At 43.1% G+C, this 25,485-nt stretch overlaps 1 protein-coding gene across 6 annotated transcripts in view; it reads left to right on the top strand.

Moving 5' to 3' along the window:
- pde4d (phosphodiesterase 4D, cAMP-specific) overlaps nt 1–25,485 on the top strand; it is a 1,181,705-nt gene that overhangs the window by 910,275 nt on the left and 245,945 nt on the right. The window contains exon 1 of one of the 6 annotated variants that reach the window (XM_080186285.1): nt 11,165–11,777. The exons of the other annotated variants lie outside the window; for them this stretch is intronic. Coding sequence (XP_080042411.1) covers nt 11,710–11,777 — 68 coding nt within the window. The 5' untranslated portion in view covers nt 11,165–11,709. Of the gene's footprint in view, nt 1–11,164; nt 11,778–25,485 lie in introns of those variants that run through there. 6 annotated transcript variants of the gene reach the window in all.

The raw sequence follows: 25,485 nt of genomic DNA, 5'->3' as shown, positions 1-25,485 counted from the left end.
CTTAGGAGACCCAGTGGAGTTTCATGCCAGTCTGCCCTCACACTGAGGAGAATGGAGTTTCTTATAATTATCAAGGTGTGGGGGTGGCCGGGGGGAGTGGAGGAGAGAATGATTTAGATGTAGAGGCCTGATGATTATATGCTGATGTATGGAAGTGACATTCCCAATGTTGAATGTCAGGAAACATGTTATGTCACTGGCAGGGGTAGGGGACAGTAATGTCATGCTTTTACATTGGTGTGAAACGTATTTGATCATCTCAAGATTTTCTGCTCTGGTTGCCGAACCCACCTGACAAAAATGGGAATGGAAAAACCCAGTTGTAGTCTTTTGGAGCAAAATTAGCATTCTTCATTCAAAGTGTAATTTCAACATTTATAGAAGCTTATTTTCGATATCCACTTTTGTAGAAAGGGGACTCCACAAATACGAGAATTGAAATCCTCATTAGCAGCATAGAAATACAAACCTGTACTCTGGATTATTTTTCTTTATCTGTTTTTCATTACTCTTTTTTTTTATTCATAAAGACTGACCTCTGCTGTGGATCTGTTGGCATTAAAATTGTTTAGTGGCATTTTGTTGGCAGTGATTAAAGCAAGCAAAGCAACAGAGAAAGGATTTGAATTTACACAGTGACCCCCCCAGAAACACATCATTACTTTGAGTTAATCACTTTCAAATAAAGTGATTGTTAGATAGAATAAAGGGACCATTACATTCACAAATCTGATGTCAGCCAACTGGCTTCATAAATGTGCTTGGAAACATGAAATCTCCATGCCTCTATGGAGAAAATGGATTAAAAAGAAGGATGTTTGGTTTGAGACTTCTTAAAACTTAACTAAATGGGCTGAGTTCTTCAAATGCAATTAGATATTCTTTATATTATTATTTGGATCCTCCTAATTCCTAAACTCACTATTTACAAAGAAAAACATCAACAACAGGAGAATTAACTTCTGATTTCTAGAGAGGAAGCAGCATGAACCTACATTCTTGTGGATTTTAAATTGGGGCCAATGAAGCCAACTTGCTGACTCTAGGGGAATAATTAGCATAATCATGCCAGAGGGAGCTTTTTGTTTTCTGCCCTGTTAATCAGAATTGAGTGCCAGTTCTGCCCTGTTCTAGAAGGCAAGAAATCTTCCAATTTTAGTTTTACTTAGGAATTGAAATTGTTTACTGGTAGGTAGAAATTCAATTTGGGTGCTTCTGCAAGGGATCGGTACCACATGAGCCACCAGTCACGCACCTTATCTGATATTCAGTTCCATTGAATGCAATGGAGTTAAATGTCTGGCAGAATGTGGAACAGACAGCTGAAACTACTGTCCAGGTTGAATTTTTACCCCATGTGCTCTGCTTGTTTTAGACATACTGTTGGGAGCAAGAAGTGAACTGCCACTAATCCTAAGAATGTTTCCTCAGAAAATAAATAATACAAATCCTTCTCTGTAGCAACAAAAAAGTCACCTACAAAATTAATTTATTTACGCAGCCTATTCATTTGCTGACTGCAAAAATCTGCCAACAGTGGTGAATAACTCAGTTACTAAATATAAGACAGAGCACAGTCGCCAACTTAAAGCAGCAGGGATAAGATTTAAGGTTTAAAGCATCTAAGCTGTTCTTAGAATGGTTGGTCAGTGTATTTATTTTATTGTTTTATTGAACAATTCTCTCTTACCATTAGAAGATTATGATTTGAAAATTGTAGTGCTCTTAAAGTGTACTTAGCCTGTAATTCAGCTGTTTTTCAGGGCATGTAGAATGGCCAGGATGGTATGCCAGTGGGGTTCAATACTGATCATGTACCATCAGGGAGACAACTGGAAACAGCAGGACATAGATCATCAGCATTGTGCTGCTTTGTATCTAAATGATGGGCTGGATGTAAGAACAGATTTGTTCCCTGCAGTTTTACTATTTTTTAAATGCTATAATTAAATGAACAACTTATTTTTATACAGATGATTAAATCATTAGGGAATAGCATTCAGCGTTGGAACATACAGATTAGTGGACGTTTCTGCGTGCTATCAGTTCCCCTTTATTCGCCCTCTTCATTTCCCTTTATTTGCCCTCTCCATTTCCCTTGGTTTGCCCTCTCCATTTCCCTTTATTTGCCCTCTCCATTTCCCTTTATTTGCCCCCTCCATTTCCCTTTATTCGCTCTCTCCATTTTCCTGGCTTGCCCTCTCCATTTCCCTTCATTCAGCCTCCCAATTCTTCTTTATTCATCCTCTTGAATTCCCCTTTATTCTCCTTATAAGTTTTATTCTATGTAGAGATATCCAGTGGTGTTAGTGGGTGGGATTTTATGGCCCCCCACTTGGATGAAAACATGGCATGGGAGGTGAATTAATTTGGCTGGTTGCAAAATTTTAATTTCCTGATGGCAAGTTGAGGTGCAGACATAAAGTTAGCAGCATGCTTGTGGCATATCAAGCATCATGCTGGTCTCCGATGGGTTAATACTTATAATACATTTGTTTGCCATGAATACATGTTAGTATGAAGTTCTCTCCCTGGGATAAAGTCAGTGGTATGTGAGAACCCTCTGGTAAATGGTTCACAATTGTTTAAAGGTGCATCTGTTGACTTTGTGCAGTGTGTAAGCTCAGTCGTCTTCTGGTTTAACTCAATGGACAAAGGAGGGATATAGCAGTGCAGACTCTTCTTGGAGGCTTGGAACCAGCAGGCGTGAGTCACTGGTGAGGGGATTGTGGAGTGGATTCAGAGGTAGGGAGGAATGGAAGATGGAACTGGAGAAGAACAGAGGATGGGTAGGATGTGTGAGGTGGGAATGGCCTAGTTTCTTGGGTATGAGAGAAGGGGGGATAGTAGTCAAGTCAAGGTAAAAAAAATGAGGGGTCTAAAGGGCAATGTCAGTACTGTCAAGATATGTGTACACCTGACTGTTAGATGGCAGATTCCCTCCATGGCTAAGAGTTCACCTACAACATTTCAGGTATCCCCACTGAAAGTACTCTTGATGTTCTTTAAAATGTATAGAAAGGCAGCCAACTGAACCTGCAAATTCAGCCATGTCCCTAACCAGGAGCAAATATAACACTGGACACTAACATGAACATTCAATAAAGAGTGAACAAAAAGAACTTTGTTTCCAGTAAAGGAAATATCCCTAACTCCCCTATAGACATTAATGCATGCTAATCATGCAGTGTGGCAGTACATCTAGCTCTTTGTCTAAGCTGGTTTCAACAATTAATCATGATGCACACATCAATAAAGTGAAACCAATGTAATGTGAAATATTTACCAAATGAAATTTAATTTTGAAAAACACCTGTTTCATTGTTGTGCTCTCAAGTTGTATTTTAAAAGCAATGTAGTTGGGCAGGAATGTTGTGACCTTGATGCAGAGACTCCCTGTTTGACTAGAAGACTCTTTACTCGGATCTCTATGGATGTCAGCTAATGGCAAGTTTCAACATCCACCAAATCAAATGTGTTGTATGCATGCTGCCGGCATTTAACATTTTAATTATAATTACATGGGAAATAGCAAAACGAGAGAAAGCAGAAGTGGTGCAGATTTCCGGTTATGACGTTGGGAATGACAAAATCCTGGGCAATGTGAGTAAGTCAGAAGTTAGTTAGTTGCAAGGAGTTGAGGTGCAGGGTGGGTAGCACATTGTGGAGGGGATGGCCCAGAGTAGATATTAAGTGTTTCTTTCATGAGGCTTAAGATGCAGACAGGAATGAAAAGCAAGAGCAGCAAATTGGAATAGGTCAATTTTAGGACAATGAAGAGTGACCAAGTTGAGATGGAAAAAGCATCTAGCACTCAGGATTGTAGATAAAAATATACTTTAAATTAAATTTCAAAATTACAAAGTCTTCAACAGTAACATATGAGATGTGCAGGTGAAGTAGATTGGCCATGCTAAATTGCCCCTTAGTGTCCCAAGATGTGTAGGGATTAGCCATGTTAAATGTGTGGGGTTACAAGGATGGGGCAGGGGAGAAGACCTGGGTAAGATACTCTGTCAGAGAGTTGATGCAGACTTGATGGACCGAAAGGCCTCTTCTGTCCTGTAGGGATTATATGTATGATTCTACTGAAGAAGACAGAGATAAGGGGTGGGATTCTCCAGGTGTGTGCACCCCAGGACTGGAAATTCCCACCCATTCTCAATGGACCTTTAAGTGGTCCACTGAATTTTCTGTCATGCCTGCTACAATTCCCGCAGAATTTTGAACAAAGAGTTAGGAGATGAAGCAGAATTTTGAACAAAGAGTTAGAAGATGAAATAGGTGCTAAGGACCATTTCTTGAAGTTGGTGGAAATCAGTAATGGCCCCACAGAGTTCTGTCTTGGGACTGCTTCTGTTCACAGTGTATCAATGATTCGGGTATAGGACCATTCATCAATGATTTGGGTATAGAACCATTGGGAACGGTTTTCAAATATTGCAGACAATAAGAAAATAGGGCACAAAGTAAATAGTTACATTGATTAGATCATAGAATCCCTACAATGCAGAAGGAGGCCATTTAGCCCATCGAGTCTGCACCGAAAACAATCTCACCCAGGCCTTATTGCTGTAACCCCATTTATTTATCCTGCTAGTCCCTCTGACACTAAGGGGCAATTTAGCATGGCCAACCAACCTAATCTACACACCATGGAGTGGGAGGAAACTGGGGCATCCAATGGAAACCAGCGCAGACACGGGGAAAATGTGCACACTCCACACGGACAGTGACTAGAAGTTGGAATTGAATCCAAATGCTTGGCACTGTGAGGCAGCAGTACCACTTTGATACCATACCACCCTTGGTGAAATGGGCGAAAATGTAGCTGATGAATTTCAGTATAAGTAAACGTGAAGTGTTACAATGTGAGGTTTGAGGTTTTCATTTAAAGGTAATAACTATACCTCAAGGTAACACTAGGTGATGTGGAAGAGTGAGGGATTTAGGATTTCCAGTTAATAAGACATTTAAAGCAGCACCTCAAATGGATAAAGCCATTAAAAAATAAACTGATGAATTACAGAATTTAATTGAACCAGGGTTAATCCCCTGGCTTGGTGTTCATGATAGAATGGGATCTATGATAGGCCTTGAGGTTACAGATTGTGGCTGAGTACAATTCTGCTGTTGTTAATTGCCCATAGTGCCTCAAGAAGTCCAGTGTTGAGTTGCTACACCTGTTTGAAATCTATCCCATTGGATCATTGGTGCTCAATGATCAAAAAGGTATAGAAATATGATTAAATGCAAGAGACTTCGACCAGGAGAAAGGAGAAGTCATAGAAACCCTACTGTGCAAGAGTCCATGTGACCCATCGATTCTGCACTGATTGTCAACAATCCCACACAGGCCGTATCCCCATAAGCCCATGTATTTACCCCCCGACACCAAGGGTCAATTTAGCATGGCCAATCCATCTAACCTGCACATCTTTGGAGTGTTGGAGGAAACTGAAGCACCCGGAGGAAGCCCACGCAGACACAGGGAGAACATGACAGACAGTGAGCCAAGGTTGGAATTGAACCCAAGTCCCTAGCCCTGTGAGGCAGCAATGCTAACCACTGTGCCTCCGTGCTGCACTTCACAAAGGATTATAAAGTTGTGGAATCCACCAACAGTCTGTGACTGAAGCAGTGATGGTCATTGTTTTAGTATAGGCTTAATCCCGCCTGAGGAAAGATATGATCCCTCTAGGTGGGAATACATTGCAGATTCACCAGATTAATATTGATGTTAAAAGGGATAAATTTTGAGGGCAGAATGCATAAACTTAGCTTGTCCACCTTTGAATTTAAAAGATTGAGGGATAATCTAACAGAGGTATTTAAAATAATGAAGAGATATGCCTGAAATTAGCTCATCTTAATCCTGAAATGAGCTCATAAGAACATAAGAACATAAGAAATAGGAGCAGAAGTAGGCCATCTGGCCCTTCGAGCCTGCCCCGCCATTCAATAAGATCATGGCTGATCTGTCGTGGCTCAGTTCCACTTTCCCGCCCTCTCCCCATAACCCTTAATCCCTTCTCTTATCAAAAACCCATCAACCCGCTTCTTAAAAATATTTAGCGAGGCAGCCTCCACCACTTCAACGGGCAGAGAATTCCAGAGATTCACCACCCTTTGAGTGAAGAAGTTCCTCCTCAACTCCGTTCTGAACCGCCCCCCCTTTATCTTGAGGCTGTGCCCCCTAGTCCTACTGTCTTTTTTGAGCGGGAAGAGTCTTTCCACCTCTATCCTATCCATCCCATTCATCATCTTATACGTCTCAATGAGATCTCCCCTCATTCTTCTAAACTCTAACGAGTACAAGCCTAGTTTATTCAGCCTCTCCTCATAGCTCAACCCCCTCAACTCCGGTATCAGCCTAGTAAACCTCCTCTGCACTCCCTCCAAGGCCAAAATATCCTTGCGCAGGTGCGGCGCCCAAAACTGCACACAGTACTCCAGCTGCGGCCTCACCAATGCCCTATACAGCTGCAGCAAGACCTCCCTACTTTTATATTCAATCCCCCTCGCTATGAAGGCCAGCATCCCATTCGCCTTCCTGACCACCTGCTGCACCTGCACGCTGGGTTTTTGCGAGTCATGCACAAGGACCCCGAGGTCCCTCTGCACCGTCGCCTGCTGCAGTTTTTCGCCACGTAAGTAATAGTCCTTCCTACCATTCTTCCTACCAAAGTGGACCACCTCACACTTGCCAACATTAAATTCCATTTGCCATTTCCTGGCCCATTCGCCCAGCCTATCTAGATCCTTCTGCAGACTCTCCACACCCTCCGCACAATTTGCCTTTCCCCCAATCTTGGTGTCATCTCCTGCACTCAATTCAGATCCCCTTTACTAAATTTGTTTAGATCATTCAGAGATTGTGATGTGCAAACTCTCACAATCTAGAAACTATTGTTTCTAGATTTTGCTTCATCAGTGGTCCTTATAGAAGCCACTGGAGGTTGCTCAAATAAACTCCTGAAGCTTAACTGAATGTGATGTTTTGTGGAGTTGGATGGAGCAGAAGTGTTCTTCATGGCTCCACCAAACAACTGAGAGCTGTAGCGGGACTGCCTTCTGCCTGCTACCCACCACATCTCTCCCTTCTCGGAATTATCAGTAGGCTTCTGCGCTGACTGATTGGCAGCTTCAACCTACTTGGAGGATAAATTAAGTTTGGTGCTCAATTCTGTGTTCTGAAATGACATTGCTGCTCGTTCTGGAATTGTGCCCTATTTGGGTGCTAATAAATTTAGGCAGATCGCACTATTTTTTCTGGTGGGGAGTCCAGAACAAGGAAACATAGAAAATAGGAGTAGGAATAGGCCATTTGGCCCTTCAAGCCTGCTCCACCTTTCATTATGATCATTGCTGGTCATCCAACTCATCAACCTGTTCCTACCTTCAAACCTTATTCTTTGATCTCTTTATCCCCAAGAAAGGGATCAAAGGATCTAACTCCTTCTTGAAAACATACAATGTTTTGGCCTGAACTGCTTTCCGTGGAAGAGAATTCCACAGGCTGACCAGTCCCTGGTGAAGAAATTTCTCTTCATCTCTGTCCTAAAAGTCTACCTTGTATCCTCAGACTGTGATCCCTGGGTCTGGACACCCCCACCATCAGGAACATCTTTCTTTCATCTACTCTGTCTAGTCATAGAGTCCCTACAGTACAGAAGGAGGCCATTCGGCCCATTGAGTCTGAACCAACCACAATCCCACCCAGGCAATATCTCATAACCCTCATTTACCCTGCTAATCCCCCAACTCAGGGTCAATTTGGCATAGTCAATTAACCTAACCCACACATCTTTGAACTATGGGAAGAAACTAGAGCACTCAATGGAAACTCATGCAGACACATGGAGAAAGTTCAAACTCCACACAGACAGTGGCCCGAGGTTGGAATTGAACTTGGGTCTCTGACACAGTGAGGCAGCAGTGTTGAGCGTTGTGCCACCATGCTACCCTGTTAGAATTTTACAGGTTTCTATGAGATCCCCCCTCATTCTTCTGAACTTGGGTGAATACAATCCTAAGCAACTCAACCTCTCATATGTCAGTCGTGCCATCGCAGGAATCGATCTGGTAAAGCATCTGTACACTCCCTGCATATTAAGAACATTCTTCCTCAGATAAGGAGACCAAAGCTGCACACAATATTCTAGAGGTGGTCTCACCAAGACCCTGTACAACTGCAGCAAGACATTTCCGCTCCTGTGCTCGAATCCTCTTGCTATGAAGGCCAACATATATTTACCTTCTTTCCTGCCTGCTGCGCCTGCATGCTTACTTTCAGCAACTGGTGTGTGACGACATCCAGGTTTCATTGCACATTCTCCTTTCTCAATCTATATCCATTCAAAAAATATTCTGTCTTCGTGTTTTTGCTACCAAAGTGAATAACCTCACATTTAGCCACATTGCACTCCATCTGCCATGCATTTTCACACTCACTCAACTTTTTCAAATCACCCTAAAAGCATTTCTGCACTCCCCTCCCAGCTGATCCTCCCATCCAGCTTTGTGTCATCTGCAAATCTGGAGATATTTAGTTACCTCATCTAAGTCATTCATATATGTATATTGTGAATAGCTGAGGTCCTAGCACTGATCCCTATGGTACCCTGCTAGTCAGTGCCACCATGCCACCCTGTTAGAATTTTATAGGTTTCTATGAGATCCCCCCTCATTCTTCTGAACTCGAGTGAATATAATCCTAACCAACTCAACCTCTTCTATGTCAGTCCCGCCATCCCAGGAATCGATCTGGTAAAGCGTCTGTACACTCCCTGCATGTTAAGAATGAATATTTTTTGAATGGATATAAATTGAGAAAGGAGAATGTGCAATGAAACCTGGATGTCCTCACGCACCAGTTGCTGAAGGTAAGCATGCAGGCGCAGCAGGCAGGGATTAACGTAAATATGTGTTGGCCTTCGTAGCAAGAGGATTCGAGCACAGGAGCGGAGAGTCACTTGGAAAAAGACCCATTTATTCCTACTCTTTGTCTGCTAACCAGTTTTCCTATTCATCTCAATACACTACCCCCATTCCATGCTCTTCAATTTTACACACTAATTTGTTATGTGGGACTTTGTTGAAAGTGTTCTGAAAAACCAAACAAACCACATCCATCTCTTGATGTCTTGATCCAATTAACCAGTTACATCTTCAACACAGCTTTCAACCAGAATTGCACCATTTAGGAGTGAGGTCAGTTGAAATTGATGTATTATTTGGCTATAAAGACATGTAGATCAGAGGCAGGCTAATGGAGTTCAGATACAAAGCAACCACGATTTGATTAAAGGAAAATTAATTTATATGGTGTCTATTATAATCTTATGGTTTGCCAAAATGCTTTACAGCCTATGGAGTGCTTTTGTTCTGAAGTGCCAGCAAGGTGGTAATAGGGAACAGCCATGTCCACGCAGCGAGCTCCCACAAGCAGCAATGTAATAATCTGACTAGATAATCTGTTTTTATACTGATTGAGGGATAAATGCGCTGGAATGCAGGTTAAACATTCTAACACACCCAGTGTTTTCCTCATTTTGTTGATGGCAAGTTATTTACGCGAATGCGCTCCATCTCACCCAGATTCGAAATGGGCAAAATGGATGTTAATAGGAAATACTGAAGGCACACCAATATATTCTCCTTTGAGGCTTAAAATTTAATTTTCAACATTTTGCACCATCATGTTTATGAATCTGCGATTATGGTTTGTGGCATTCAAACAAAAAAGAGTGAGGATGATTTAAAAAGAAATACTCAATTGTAATTGCACCGAATCAAAATCGTGCTTCGTTACCTGCTGATGAGCTGGTCGCAATGTCGAAAGATACTCCCCCTCCCCCATCCAAAGAAGTCCATTTGGAGAAAACTGATATTTAGTTGGTTGAGTGGCCAGATTTGTGGGCGGAGAGCTATTTGGACGGCAGGTTTAATTATGCCAAGGATCAAGGTGACACAGCCACATTTCTTGTAAATGCAAAAAAAACTCACCTCTGAGATTTTAAAAGGATGGCTTGGATGTGGACTAACCCCTGTGCCAGGAATATAATCAGACTTCTTCAGCTGACAAGACTCATACTTTAATTCCTCTCATTTTTTTCAGAAACACCTGTAGGCTACTGGTGTAGTATAAATGCAAATTGTTTCACAGGATTTTAACTGCATCTGACAATTGTCTCCCTTCATCTGTTTCCTCCCTGCTTTATACAGGAGATAAAAAGAACAAGAAGATCAGCTGAAAGGCTGAGTCGAGGCAAATGGAGTGAGGGGAGACGGGTTGTGCTGAATGGCCTACTCCTGTCTGGTATATTCTATGTAAAAGAAGTAAAATATATTTAAAAGTAAAATTGACAGAACGGAATCCAGAACATGCGATAACAATCCCCTGTTTTTAAAAAGCAAAATGTAACATGTCATATTTTGAAATGTAAATTCTCAAACTGAATGCAATAGATGCTGTCCCAAAACAGGTGCCTGGGTGATATAAACTAGAGAGATCTTCGTTCAATTGAGTCATTTGCTAATGGTGCCATCTGTATCCTGCAGACTTTAACTGACATGAGAGTCATTCCTGCTGATGTTAATGCACTCATTAAAATAAGTGGAAAATCAAAACGCTATACTTGCTGGGGGAGGAAATACGAAGACCAGGGACTTGGGGAGGTAATGATAAATTGCGGCTGAAGCTGAGGTAGAAGGTGCCAGCTGACTCAAAATGGAATAACAGGATTTCTGACGTCTATATTTGCGTGTTTTGTGGCCATGGTGATGGTTCTGATTGCCTGCTCGGTGTTGTCCCGGGAAAAATAGAAAGTTTGATGCCTGGATTGAAATGCAACAAGTTTCGCGTGGCTTTAGGCAGTAAAGTCTTGGGTCATTCAACTGACACGACAACCTTTAAAAACAGTGGTGTCAACAGAAACAAGTGGTCGCCTGGTGGAGTAAATGCCCAGGTGCGAGGAGGGTGAGTGGCTCAGTCCAGCAGCACTTGCCTGGAGCTGCTGAAGTGGCAGCTCTCTGTCCCCCTCCCAGCCGCTGGTGCAGCAGCAAAGCCCAGGGCTGCTCTCCCCGCTCTGTCAAAACTACTACTGCTCCTCTTGCTGGCTACGTCAAGGAGGTGTGGGCATGAGAAACGTGTTGGACTGAGTAGATTCCTCACTGCTCAACTTTGCATCGCCTGGAGTTCTCATTCCAGCGTGTGAAAGGAGGAGGGAATCCGGAGAAGTTTAGCAGCACTTTGCTTCGTTTGGATCAGCAGCGACTTCCTGGGAGAGGCAGCCCGGGGGCAGAGTGAGGGATGTGATTTCCCCCCACCCCCCACCCCCCGGCCTCACAGCAGCCAGGAGCACACCCTTCACTCGCGCCGTCCCCTATGCAAAGGCGGAGGTGTCCCGGGACATGTGCCCCATCGCTGGGGAGAGGCAGGCGGCTTCCCCTCCTCCTCCTCCTCTCTCTCTCTGGGATAGAGTCAGCTCAGGCGGACTGCTGGAGAACAGAGGCGAACAGGCAGCGGCGGTCCCCAGGCAGGCAAGGGCAGAGCTGTCACTTCCTAACAGTTGATGCTTGAGTAATTCGGTGTTGGGTGAAGAAACAGCTCAGAGGGAGGTCAGAGCCATCTTTCCGGGAAGACGCTCCAGACAAGGAAATCCAACCTGAAGAGTTGCGGGAGGGGAAAGCGAGTGCGGGCGCACCATGAGCCACATCGTGCTGAAACCGCGATCGCGATCTACCAGCTCCTTGAGGACCTCTGACTGCCTTGGGTAAAGTCACTAACACCGGCTCTAACCCCATCCCCCCAGCATCCCCCACCCCCTTTTTTCTTTTTATTTCCTGGCTTTCTTTTTGCGGTCCTGAAAAACCCAATGTGCATCCCGGCTCCAAATCCTTGCCTGGATGTCCGGGGAATCACCTCGCTAACTTCATTGAATCTTCGCCAGTGCTTCCAGCGGCAGCATTTTTCGGGAGATTTGGTGAACCTCTCACTATTGCAACATCCCTCCTCCTCATCACCCCAACATCAAACACCCCCTTTTCCCCACAGCGAAACAGATCAGGAAGAACAGGCGGGTCAATATTCTTTGACAGTCTGTTTGTTGTGTCTTCCAGGTTCCCTTGCCCCAAATACCACCCCTGCTGTAGTTGAATGCCATATGTATGCTCTGTTTCTCTGTCTGCTTGCCTTTCTGATAAATCGGCTGGGGTTTTTAATTGTTTTAATGAAAATATCGAAATTTTATGGAATTGAACATTTTACTTGTGCAATTCTTAATATTATCGAAAGCAAATTCGGTTAAAGAAGAGCGAAGGAAAACACATTGCGAAGGGAAAAAACACAGTTTTGGAAGCTTTAATATATTCCGTCCAGTCCATGCGTTATGATTGCAGGTTTATAGGCAGTCACGGTCATGTTTGTTTACGTAGTCGTGTCAGTGATCATTCATCACTCTAACTGGGTCAGATTTGATTTCTTGACATTAGTCATTTTTTTAACAGTGGAACTGGAGTTCATTAACTTCGATTCAGTGAATGTCTTCTCCAGGTTCCATGTTTCTAGGAATTCACGGGAACTCCGGAAATATTGCTAGTTCTGATTTTGACACAGTTTTAGTTCTATAGGCAATTGGGTGATTTCTGTATGTTGCTGTAGTTATTGTAGGGTGGGATGATTTGATATGTGGCTGCATTGCTATTTTCATATGTTGTAATTTGTGGCATTAATAAAATAATCATTACTGAAAAACCTAGCACATATTTTAGGGTTGCAGGGACTAATTTGGAAAATAATCTACATTTATAACAGTGCTAGATAACATTTTTTTGGCCTAGGCATGTGTTGCTGATGATAATATTGATGAAATTTGGTACAAAAGACATGACTAACGAATTTGCAACCATCTTTGTAGTCAGATATGCCGAGTGGATGATCCATCTCAGCCTCCTCCAGAGGCCCCCAACATCACAGATGCTGGTCATCAGCTAATTCAGTTTGGATATAAAGAACTGGCTCAAGGCACTGGGTGCAGCAAAGGCGATAAACCCTGACAGCATCCCAGCTGTTGTGTTCTAGTACTAGCTGCACCCCAGCCAAGCTGTTCCAACACAACTAAAACACTGGCTTCTATCCAGCAATATTGAAGATTGCCCCAGGTATGCCTTGACCACAACAAGTATGATGAATTTAAACTGGCCAATTACCACCTCATTCATCTATTCCCAATCATCAGTAAAGTGAAGGAAGATGTTGTTGAAAGGACTTACTCACCAATAATCTGATCACTGCTTAGCTTGGGTTCCACCCGGGCAACCCAATTCCAGATCACACTAGAGTTTTGACCCAAGAGGTGGGGTGAGTGTGACTGCTGTTGACACCAAAGCAGCATTTAAATGAGTGTGACATCAAAGAGCACGAGGAATGTTGAAGGCAATGGCAGTCATGGGAAAACTGTCTACTGTTGTAATCATACCTAACCCAAAGGAAGGTGGCTGTGGTTGTTGGATATCAGTTATCTCAGCTGCAGAACATTGTAGCAGGAGTTCCTCAGGCAGCATCCTAGACCCAACTATCTTCATTTGCTTCATCAATTATGTTTTCTCCATTACAAGGTCAGAGGTGGGGATGTTGTGCATTGGAGAACTTGCAGATGGTGGTGTTCCCATAGATCTGCCACCTGTGCTGTTCAAGGTGGTGGAGATTGCAAATTTGGGAGATGCTGTCAGAGGAACCTTGGCAAGTTGCTACAATATGTCTTGTAAATAGTGGATGGGTACCATTTAAGTGGACTGCTTTGTTTTGGGTGTATGTTGCATGTGTTGAATGTTGATGGCGCTACACTCATCCAGACAAGTGATAGTATACCATCTCACTCTTAAACTTATGCCTTGTAGATAATTTGCAGGTTTTGAAGAGTCAGGAAGTCAGTTCCTCACTACAGAATTCCTATCCTCCAACTTGCACTGACAGCTACTGTACTTATATGGCTGGTTCACTTAAGTTTCTGGTTAGTGGTAACCCTTCAGTATTGCCACTGACAGATTCAGCGATGGCATAGAGTCATAGAGATTTGCAACATGGAAACAGGTCCTTCAGCCCAACTTGCCCATACCACCCTTTTTTTTAAACAACTAAGCTAATCCGAATTGCCCATGTTAGGCCCACAAGCCTCTATATACATCTTACCCATGTAACTGTCTAATTGCTTTTTAAAAGACAAAATTGTATCTGCTTCTATTACTACCACTGGCAGCTTGTTCCAGACACTCACCACCCTCTTTGAGAAAAACATGCTCCTCTGCTCACTTTTGAGTCTCTCCTGTCTCACCTTAAACCTATGTCCTCTAGTTTTAGACTCCCATATCTTTGGGAAAAGATGTTGACTATCTAGCTGATCTGTGCCCCTCATTTATGCCCCTCATTATTTCGTAGATCTCCACAAGATCACCACAAGCCTTCTTCGCTCCAGGATAAAAGTTCCAGTCTACCCAGCTTCTCCTTAACTCAAACCATCAAGTCCCGGCAGCATCCTAGTAAATCTTTTCTGCAGTTTTTCTAGTTTAATAATATCCTTTCTATAATAGAGTGACCAGAACTGGACACAGTTATCGAAGTGTGGCCTTATTATTGTATTGTACAACTGCAACAAGACATCCCAACTCCTGTATTCAAATGTCATTGAATGGCAATAGGAGATGGTTAGAGTCTCTCTTGTTAGAGCTGGTCATTGCTTGGCATTTATATGGTGCAAATGTTACTTACCACGTATCAGTCAAAGCCTTAATCCAAGTTTTGTTGTGTTTGGGCACAGACTGCTTCAGTATCTGAGAAGTTATGAATTATACTGAAATCCAATTGCCTGGATGAGTGTAGCACCATCAACATTCAAGACACTCAACACACACCCACAACAAAGCAGTCTACTTAAATGGTACCCATCCATTATTTACAAGACATGTTGTAGCAACTTGCCAAGATTCTTCTGACAGCACTGCCCAAATTTGTGATCTCTACCACCTTGAACAGCACAGGTGGCAGATCTAAGGGAACACGACCATCTGCAAGTTCTCTTCCAAATCACAAACCATCTTAACTTGGAATTACATCACCATTCCTCACAGAATTTCCTCCCTAATAGTGCCTACATACATGGACTATGGTCGTTCAAGGTACTGGCACAGCATCACTTTGTCAATAGCATTAACGAATGGGCAATAAATGCTGGTCTTGCCAGCAGTGCTTACATCCCAGAAACTGATTTTAAAAAACACCAAATAAGAGCATCAGATCTAATATTGTTCCCTGGGCACTCCTCTTTCATCCAGTGCAAAAAGAAATTTACCACTAATATATGCTTTCTGTCCCATAGCCAATTATCTATCCGTATAGCCTCTGCCTCTTTACTCCCATTGGATAGCAAACAAGTCATATACTTCATTAAATGCCTTTTGAAATTTGATATGTGCATTTTCAACAACACCACCCTCATTCACCTTTTCACTTTCTCCATTACGTCATAAAAGAACTCAAATGTCAGTGTCATATTCCATGTTACTTCTCATTTCTGCATTCAGTTTGTTGCTGGGAATTAATTCACACTCTTTTGCTTCTGCTGCTTCCCTTGGAAGTCCTTTTCATTCCATATATGCAACACCCTTTTTATAAAGTAGCTAAAACTAACCCAATTAAATCTATATCGATTCAACCTCTATTTCTCAGTTTCATACTGGCCCTTTTGTAGAATTTGTGTATTTTTTTTGAGGTTTCAACAAAAGCTGTTTATGTGTAATATTAAACATGTTAATGTTCAAGAACGTAAGAAATAGGAGCAGGAGTAGGCCATCTAGCCCTTCGAGCCTGCCCTGCCATTCAATAAGATCATGGCTGATCTGAAGTGGATCAGTTCCACTTTCCCGCTTTCTCCCCATAACCCTTAATTCCCTTGTCTATCAGAAATCTATCTACCCGTGACTTAAATATATTCAACGAGGTAGCCTCCACCACTTCAATGGGCAGCGAATTCCAGAGATTCATCATCCTTTGAGTGAAGAAGTTCCTCCTCAACTCTGTTCTAAACTGACCCCCCCCTTATTTTGAGGCTGTTCCCTCTAGTTCTGTTTTCCTTTCTAAGTGGAAAGAGTCTCTCTACCTCTACCCTATCTAGCCCCTTCATTATCTTGTAAGTCTCTATAAGATCCCCCCTCAGCCTTCTAAACTCTAACAAGTACTGGCCGAGCCTATTTAATCTCTCCTCTAAGCTAACCCCCTCATCTCCGGTATCAACCTGGTGAACCTTCTCTGTACTCCCTCCAAGGCCAATATATCCTTTTGCAAATAAGGGGGCCAAAACTGCACACGGTACTCCAGTTGCGGCCTCACCAGTGCCTTGTGTAGTTGCAGCAAGACCTCCCTACTTTTAAATTCTTTTCCCCTCGTTATAAAGGCCAGCATTCCATTCGTCTTCTTGATCACCTGCTGCACCTGCAGAGTGAGTTTTTGTGATTTGTGCACAAGGACCCCCAGGTCCCTCTGCACCATAGCATGCTGCAGCTTTTCACCCTTTAAATAATATTCCCTCCTACTATTATTTCTACTAAACTGGATAACCTCACATTTGCTAACATTATACTCCATCTGCCAGGTCCTCGCCCACTCACTCAGCCTATCCAGATCTCTCTGCAGACTTTCTGCGCCCTCCACACAATTCACTTTTCCACTGATCTTCGTGTCATCAGCAAATTTTGTTACCCTACACTCAGCGCCCTCTCCCCTCCCCAGATTGTCTAAGTATATGGTAAACAGTTGAGGCCCTAGCACCGATCCCTACGGCACTCCACTAGTCACCAACTGCCAACCAGAAAAGCATCCATTGATTCCAACTCTCTGCTTCCTGTTAGATAACCATTGACGTGTATACATGGATTTTAGTAAGGCGTTCGATAAGGTTCACCATGGTAGGCTTCTGCAGAAAATGCAGATGTATGGGATTGTGGGTAATCTAGGAAGTTGGATCAGGAATTGGCTATCAGATAGGAGACAGAGGGTGGTGGTGGATGGTAAATATTCATCATGGAGTACAGTTACGAGTGGTGTGCCTCAGGGATCTGTTTTGGGGCCACTGTTGTTTGTAATTTTTATTAATGATCTGGATGAGGGTATAGTTGGGTGGATCAGTAAATTTGCTGATGACACCAAAATTGGAGGTGTGGTAGATTGTGAGGAAGGGTGTCATAGTCTGCAGGGAGACTTAGATAGGTTGCAGAGCTGGGCCGAGAGGTGGCGGATGGAATTTAATGCGGAGAAGTGTGAGGTAATTCACTTTGGTAGGAGCAACAGATGTGTCGAGTATAGGGCTAACGGGAGGACTTTGAATAGTGTGGATGAACAGAGGGATCTAGGTGTGTGTGTACATAGATCCCTGAAAGTTGGGAATCAAGTAGATAAGGTTGTTAAGAAGGCATACGGTGTCTTGGCGTTTATTGGTAGGGGGATTGAATTTAGGAGTCGCAGTGTAATGTTGCAACTGTACACTACTCTAGTGCGGCCGCACTTGGAGTACTGTGTGCAGTTCTGGTCCCCGCATTACAAGAAGGATGTGGAGGCGTTGGAGAGGGTGCAGAGGAGGTTTACTAGGATGGTGCCTGGTATGGTGGGGAGGTCCTATGAGGAGAGACTGAGGGATTTAGGGTTGTTTTCGTTGGAAAGAAGGCGGCTAAGAGGGGATCTTATTGAAACATATAAGATGATTAGAGGTTTAGATAGGGTGGATAGTGATAGCCTTTTTCCTCGGATGGAGAAAGCTAGCACGAGGGGGCATGGCTTTAAATTAAGGGGGGGTAGCTACAGGACGGATGTCAGGGGTAGGTTCTTTACCCAGCGGGTGGTGAAGGATTGGAATGCCCTGCCTGCTGCAGTTGTAAATGCGTCTAGTTTGGGGGCGTTTAAGAGATCTCTGGATAGGTTTATGGACGAAAAGGGATTGGTATAGGCTAGTGGGTCATTGTTTTTGTAACTGGTCGGCGCAACATCGTGGGCCGAAGGGCCTGTTCTGCGCTGTAATGTTCTATGTTCTATGTTCTATGTTCTATAACCAATCCTCAATCCACACTAACACCTTACCCCGAACTCCATGTACCCTAACCTTCTGGAAATCTAAAAACACCACATCCACCGATTCCCCTCTGTCTGCCACACTTGTCACATCTTCATAGAAATCCAGTAAATTTGTTAAACATGACTTCCCCTTCACGAATCCGTGCTGCGTCTGCTTGATCAAACCGTTCTTTTCTAGGTGTCCTGCTATTTCTTCTTTGATGATGGAGTCTAGCATTTTTCCAACTACGGATGTTAAGCTAACCGGCCTGTAATTCCCTGCCGTTTGCCTGCTACCTTTTTTAAACAGCGGCATAACATTACCTGTTTTCCAATCTTCTGACACTTCCCCAGAGTCCAGCAAATTTTGATAAATAATTACTAAGGCATCTGCTATTACTTCTGCCATTTCTTTCAGAACTCTGGGATGCATTCCATCCGGTCCCGGGGACTTGTCTACCTTCAGTACCATTAGTCTACCATGCAAAACCTCTCTACTGACAGTAATTGTATTAAGGACCTCATCTCCTACCATCCCTCTATCTTTAATATTCGGTAAGCTATTTGTGTCCTCCTCCGTGAAGACTGACACAAAAAACTTATTTAAAGTCTCAGCTATTTCCTTGTTACCCACCATTAAATCCCGCCTCCCGTCCTCCAAGGGTCCAACATTCACTCTAGCCAGTCTCTTCTTTATATATTTGGAAAAACTTTTACTATCATTTTTTATATTTAGAGCTAGTTTAGCTTCATACTTTATCTTTCCTTCCTTTATCGCTTTCTTAGTTGTTCTTTGTTGTTTTTTAAATCTTTCCCAATCTTCTAATTCCCCACTATTTTTAGCCACTCTGTACGCATCAGCTTTTAATTTAATACTCTCCTTTATTTCTTTCAATAACCACGGCTGGTTATCCCTTTTCTTACAGTCCTTTTTTACCATCGGAATATATTTCTGCTGAGTACTGAAAAAGATCTCCTTAAAAATCCTGCACTGTTCCTCAGCTGTCCTACCAACCAATCTGCGCCCCCAATGTACATTAGCCAATTCTGCCCTCATCTTATCATACTCCCCTCTGTTCAAACAGAGGACACTGGTTTGGGACCCGACTTTCTCATCCTCCATCTGCATCAGAAGTTCAACCATACTATGATCACTCATCCCAAGAGGATCCCTCACAAGAAGATCCTTAATTCTACCTGCCTCGTTACACAGTACCAGATCTAAGATAACTCGCTTCCTCGTAGGTTCCGTTACTTATTGTTCAAGGAAGCTATCCTGACAGCATTCCAAGAACTCTTCCTCAAGCCCACTGCGTCCGACTTGAGTCAATCAATGAATAGGCAGATTAAAATCCTCCATAATTATCGCCGTTCCGTTTTTGCGCGCATCAATTATTTGCTTGTTTATAGCCCGCCCCACCTCAAAATTATTATTTGGGGGCCTATAGACCACACCCACCAGCGACTTTCTCCCCTCACATTTTCTTATCTCCACCCACAACAATTCCACGTTTTGCTCTGTGGAGCCTATATCTTCTCTTACTACTGCCCTGATATTATCCTTTATTAACAGAGCTACCCCACTTCCTTTTTCCTCCTGTCTATCCTTCCTAAATGTCTGATACCCCTGGATATTCAGTTCCCAGTCCCAGTCACCTTGTACCACGTTTCTGTAATGGCCACTAGATCATACCCATTTGTGCTGATTTGTGCCATCAGCTCATTCACTTTGTTTCGAATGTTTTGTGCATTCAGGTAAAGTGTCTTTATACCAGCCTTTATCTGGACCTTATTTGTAGAAATGCCACTAACCTTTCTCGTGCCCCCTACTCCTTTAATTAGTGGAACATCCTCATCATTAACCTGCACTCGTACCCTCTCCTTTACTTTAGGTTTTGTAATTTCCCCTACCCCTACCCCTGCACCCTCCCCCCCACTAATTAGTTTAAAGCCCTATCTACAGTCCTAGTTATACGATTCGCCAGGACTCTGGTCCCAGCACGATTCAGACGAAGATCATCCCTTCTGAACAGCTCCCACCTGCCCCAATACTGGTGCCAGTGCCCCATAAATTCGAACCCATTCCTCCCACACCAATCCTTGAGCCATGCATTCACCTCCTTAATCCTATTTATCTTGCGCCAATTTGCGTGTGGTTCAGGCAGTAATCCAGAGATAACCACCTTGTTGGTTTTGCTTTTTAATTTGGTTCCTAGCTTTTCATACTCCCTCTGCAGATCCTTTGTTCCTATTTTGCTATGTCATTGGCACCTACATGAACCAGGACAACTGGATTCTTACCCTCCCACTCCAGGTTCCTCTGCAGCCCAGATGAGATATCCTAAACCTGAGCACCAGGCAGGCAACACAACCTTCGGGATTCTTTATCCTTGTCACAAAGGACAGTGTCTCTACCCTAACTACACTATCCCCAATTACCACTACATTTCTCTTTACTTCTTCAGCTTCGACCACTCCCTGCACCACTGTACCGTGGGCCGTTTGCTCGTCTACGTTGCAGTCCTCGTTTTTGTCCGCACTGGGAGCAAGAACCTCAAACCTGTTGTGCAGATTCAGGGTGTATATACAACAAGTTATATACAACTTGTGTATAACTTTAAGATTGTGTAAACCTTAATTAATTCACCCATGACACTTCTCCAGCTTCTGCAACCTCACTGCAGAACTTAAGTGCTTAGTGCCAGCTTTGAGCTTTGTTGCATCCTCTCTAATGTCTGAATATCTTTCTCATAATATGGTGATCAGCATTGTGCACTGTATTTTTTGTGCTGACAGTCCAAGAATCTACTGGCTTTCTTGATGGCTGTGACGTACTGTGCCAAGGAGCATTAGTAATATATCCGCCAGTATTTATAAAACCCTCGCCCAATGTATATCCTGTAGAATAAAATCATATAGGTTATATTTTCCACTATCATCTTTTCTCAATCTCTGAATTTTGCATAATCAATCTGTACTTCAGTCAGGTTTTTGGATCATTTCAGAAATTATGCTTAATATTGTGAACTATTTTTCTGTGTATAACGTAACATCTTAAACTGTACTGTATGGCATGGTGGCACAATGGTTAGCGCTGCTGCCTCAGAGCACCGAGAACCTGGGTTCAATTCAGCCTTGAGTGACTGTCTGTGTGGAATTTGTACATTCTTCCTGTGTCTGCATGGGTTTCCTCCAGGTTCTCTGATTTCCTTCCACAGTCCAAAGATGTGCAGGTTAGGTGGATTAGAATTCAGCAGCCTTTCAGTGTTATGTGTCTGGGCAAGAGCGCTTTGATCCTTGTGATACCCTACTGTTTAGAACCTAACAACCTGAAAATAATGTATTTATTTGCGCACTCTGTTCTCTGTCCATTAACCAATCCTGAGTCCATGCTAATACATTTTCCCAAATCTCATTAGCTTTAGTTATATGTAAGAACTTTCTATGTGACTTGTAATTGAATAGTATGCTTTTTTTTGAAAATCCAAATACTGTGTTCACTGGTTCCCCAGTGTCTGTTCTGGTTACAATCTCAAAAATTTCACAGATTTGTTGGACATGATTCCCCTTTCATAACCTGTGTAGACCCTGTCCAATCTTATTATAATTTTCTAAATGCCTTGTTACCACATACCTAATATGTTCTAACAGTCATTTTCTCTGCTACAGATGTCAGGTTAATGGCTTAGAGTGTCCTCCCTGACTCCTTTATGGAATAGTGAAATTATGTTTTCTACTTTCTAATCCACAGGGATTGTTTCAGGATCAAGGAAATTCTGGAAGATCAAACCCAATGTGTCCCCTATTTTGTCAGTATGATTCCCTAGGATGTAACCCATCCAGTCCAGTGTATTTATGGATTTTTAATCCTGTTAACTTTGTTTTTTTATCAATACTTATTTCTCCAAGTTTCTTTGTTTCGGTGCTTTGGTTCCACATTATTTCTGGAATATTTTTGTGTCTTCTGCCATGATGACAATGCAAAATATTTGTTTAATGTCTCTGCCATTTCCTTTTTGCATATGAGAATTTCTCCTGTCTTTGCTTCAAAACCACATTTAACTTTATTAATCTCTTTTTTTTCTAAAGCCTGTGGAAGTTTTTACAGTTTGTTTTATATTTCATGTTAATTTTCTTTCATTCTGTTTTTTCTTTCTCTATTCATTTCTTGGTTACTCTTCGTTGCATTCTAAATTCCTCTGAATCCTCAGGCTTATTACTTGTTTTGGCAATATTGTTACACCTTCCCTTAATCTAATGTTATCCTGAAATTCTCTTGTTGGCCATGGCTGGACTACTTTTCTCACTGGGTTTTTATTCTTAAATGAAATTATATTTGTTATGAACCAATGCTTTGGTTGTTAATGCTTATCCACTGTCAAAGCTTTCAGGCTAGTTTAACAGTCTCCCCTAGCCAACTTGTCCCTCACACGCGTGAAATTTACTTTGTTCAGATTTAAGACCATAGTTTAGAAACTTAATTAAATCACTCTCCAACTCAATATAGAATTCTTTTGTGATAAGGTCACTCTTCTCCACGGACTCCAAATTATTAATTATCCCTTTTTCATGGCACAAAACTACATCTAAAACAGCTTGTTTCCTTGGCATACTAATCCAAAAAACTGGTGAAAACGTTCAATCAGCTCATCTTCCATGTGATTACTGTAAATTTGATTTGCCAAGTACATCCGGACATTAAAGTTCCCCTTGTTTATTTTATTATTTTTGTTACATATGTCTCTAATTTGTACTCTGTCAATACTGCAACTACTCTACAGTTATGTTAAGAAGTCCTTTCTGGCATTTCTTGTTTCCTAACTCCATGCCCAAACTATGCTAAAAACTAGGGGGCCAGCACTACAGAAACATTTTGACTTGCTCACGCCTATCTTGCCACAGTTGCCGCTGCAAGCTATCTTGTGCACGTGGTTTGCCCTGGTCAGTGTTGGCGTAGCAACTGTAGCCATTTTTTATTTTAGTTTTTTTAAAAAATGCTTCAAGGTGATGGCAGGCTGCAGCTGCTTCTGTAGTGGGAGGGGGAGGGATAGTGATGGGAGTGGGGGAGTGTCGTGGTGGGGTGGTGGTGGGGAGGAGGGGTGAGGAAACAGTCTCATTGACTCTTGAGCTTTCCCACAGCATTTAATTGCATGGTGAGAATGTCATTTGGCCATTAATTGGCCAATCCAGGCAGAATCCATGCTGGGTGACTGCTTCCAGCAGCATGTGGGGTTTAGAACCCACATTCTCTGGAACCTGAGTCCAGTAACATAATCACTTTATAGCATATTCAGTATGCTGCGTGGATGTTATGTTTCACTGTTACCTAGACCTGTCCCTTGAAAATAAATAAGAAGTCTCACAATATCAGGTTAAAGTCCAACAGGTTTATTTGGTAGTAAACGCCTTTGGAGCATTGCTCCTTCGTCAGGTGAATGGGAAGTTCTGATCACAAACAGGGTATATAAAGGCACACACAGTTCACAAAATACTGATTAGAATGTGAATCCTTATACGTAATCAAGCCTTAAAGGTGCAGACAATGTGAGTGGAGCTATCATAGGTTAAGGAGATGTGTATTGTCTCCAGACAGGACAGTAAGTGAGATGTTGCAAGCCCAGGCAAGTCATGGGGGTTACACATAGTGCGACATGAATCTAAGATCCATCCTCATGTGGTGAGGAACTTGGCTATCAGTTTCTGCTCAGCGACTCCGCGCTGTCATATGTTGTGAAGGCTGCCTTGGAGAACATTTACCCGAACATCAGAGGCCGAATACCCGTGACCGCTGAAATATTCACCAACAGGAAGGGAACAGACTTGCCTGGTGATTGTCAAGCGATGTTCATTCATCCATTGTCGTAGCGTCTGCATGGTCTCCCCAATGTACCATGCCTTGGGACATCCTTTCCTACAGCGTATCAGGTAGACAACGTTGGCCGAGTTGCAAGAGTATGTGCCGTGTACCTGGTGGATGGTGTTCTCATGTGAGATGATGGCATCCATGTCGATCATCTGGCATGCCTTGCAGAGGTTGCTGTGGCAGGGTTGTGTGGTGTTGTGATCACTGTTCTCCTGAAGGCTGGGTAGTTTGCTGCGGACAGTGGTCTATTTGAGGTTGTGCGGTTGTTTGAAGGCCAGAAGTGGGGGTGTGGGGATGGCCTTGGCGAGATGTTCGTCTTCATCAATGACATTTTGAAGACTCCGGAGAAGATGTCGTAGCTTCTCCGCTCTGGGAAAGTACTGGACGACGAAGAGTACTGTGTCCACCGTGTCCCGTGTTTGTCTTCTGAGGAGGTCGGTGCAGTTTTTAGCTATGGCACATCGGAACTGTTGATCGATGAGTCAAGCGCCATATCTTGTCCTTATGAGGGCATCTTTCAGCGTCTGGAGGTGTCTGTTACGATCCTCCTCAACTGAGCAGATCCTCTGTATGTGGAGGGCTTGTCTGTAGGGGATGGCTTCTTTAATGTGTTTAGGTTGGAAGCTGGAGAAGTGGAGCATCGTAAAGTTATCCGTGGGCTTGCGGTACAGTGAGGTGCTGAGGTGACTGTACTTAATGGAGATGCCTGTGTCCAAGAATGCAACCGATTCCAGAGAATAGTCCATGGTGAGTCTGATGGTGGGATGGAACTTGTTGATGTCATCATATAGTCATTTCAGTGATTGTTCACCATGAGTCCAAAGGAAGGAAATGTCATCGATGTATCTAGTGTATAGTATCAGTTAAAGGTCCTGTGCGGTGAAGAAGTCTTGTTCAAGCCTGTGCATGAAGATGTTGGCATATTGAGGTGTGAATTTGGTCCCCATGGCTGTTCTGTGTGTCTGGATGAAGGACTGGTTATTGAAGGTGAAGACGTTGTGATCCAAGATGAAGCAGATGAGTTGTAAAATTGCATCTGGAAACTGACAGTTGTCAGTACTCAATACCGACATCCTGCTTCATCGATCGACAGTTCTGATGTGCCACAGTGAAAAACCGCACCAACCTCCTCAGAAGACAAACGAGGGACACAGTGGACAGAGTACCCTTGGTCGTCCAGTACTTCCCCGGAGCAGAGAAGCTACGACATCTTCTCCGGAGTCGTCAACATGTCACTGATGAAGATGAACATCGCGCCAAGGCCATCCCCACACCCCCACTTCTGGCCTTCAAACAACCGCACAACCTCGAACAGTCCATTGCCCGCAGCAAACTACCCACCCTTCAGGAGAACAGTGACCACAACACCACACAACCCTGCCACATCAACCTCTGCAAGACGTGCTGGATCATTGACACAGATGCCATAATCTCACGTGAGAACACGACCCACCAGGTACATGGTACACACTCTTGCAACTCAGCCAACATTGTCTACCTGATATGTTGCAGGAAAGGATGT

Source organism: Carcharhinus amblyrhynchos, chromosome 1 (assembly GCF_965287045.1).
Source record: "Carcharhinus amblyrhynchos chromosome 1, sCarAmb.v2.hapA, whole genome shotgun sequence".
In the NCBI taxonomy this organism is placed as follows: domain Eukaryota; kingdom Metazoa; phylum Chordata; class Chondrichthyes; order Carcharhiniformes; family Carcharhinidae; genus Carcharhinus; species Carcharhinus amblyrhynchos.
The sequence above is the reverse complement of the archived record's forward strand: the minus strand, read 5'-3'. Positions and strand labels throughout refer to the sequence as shown.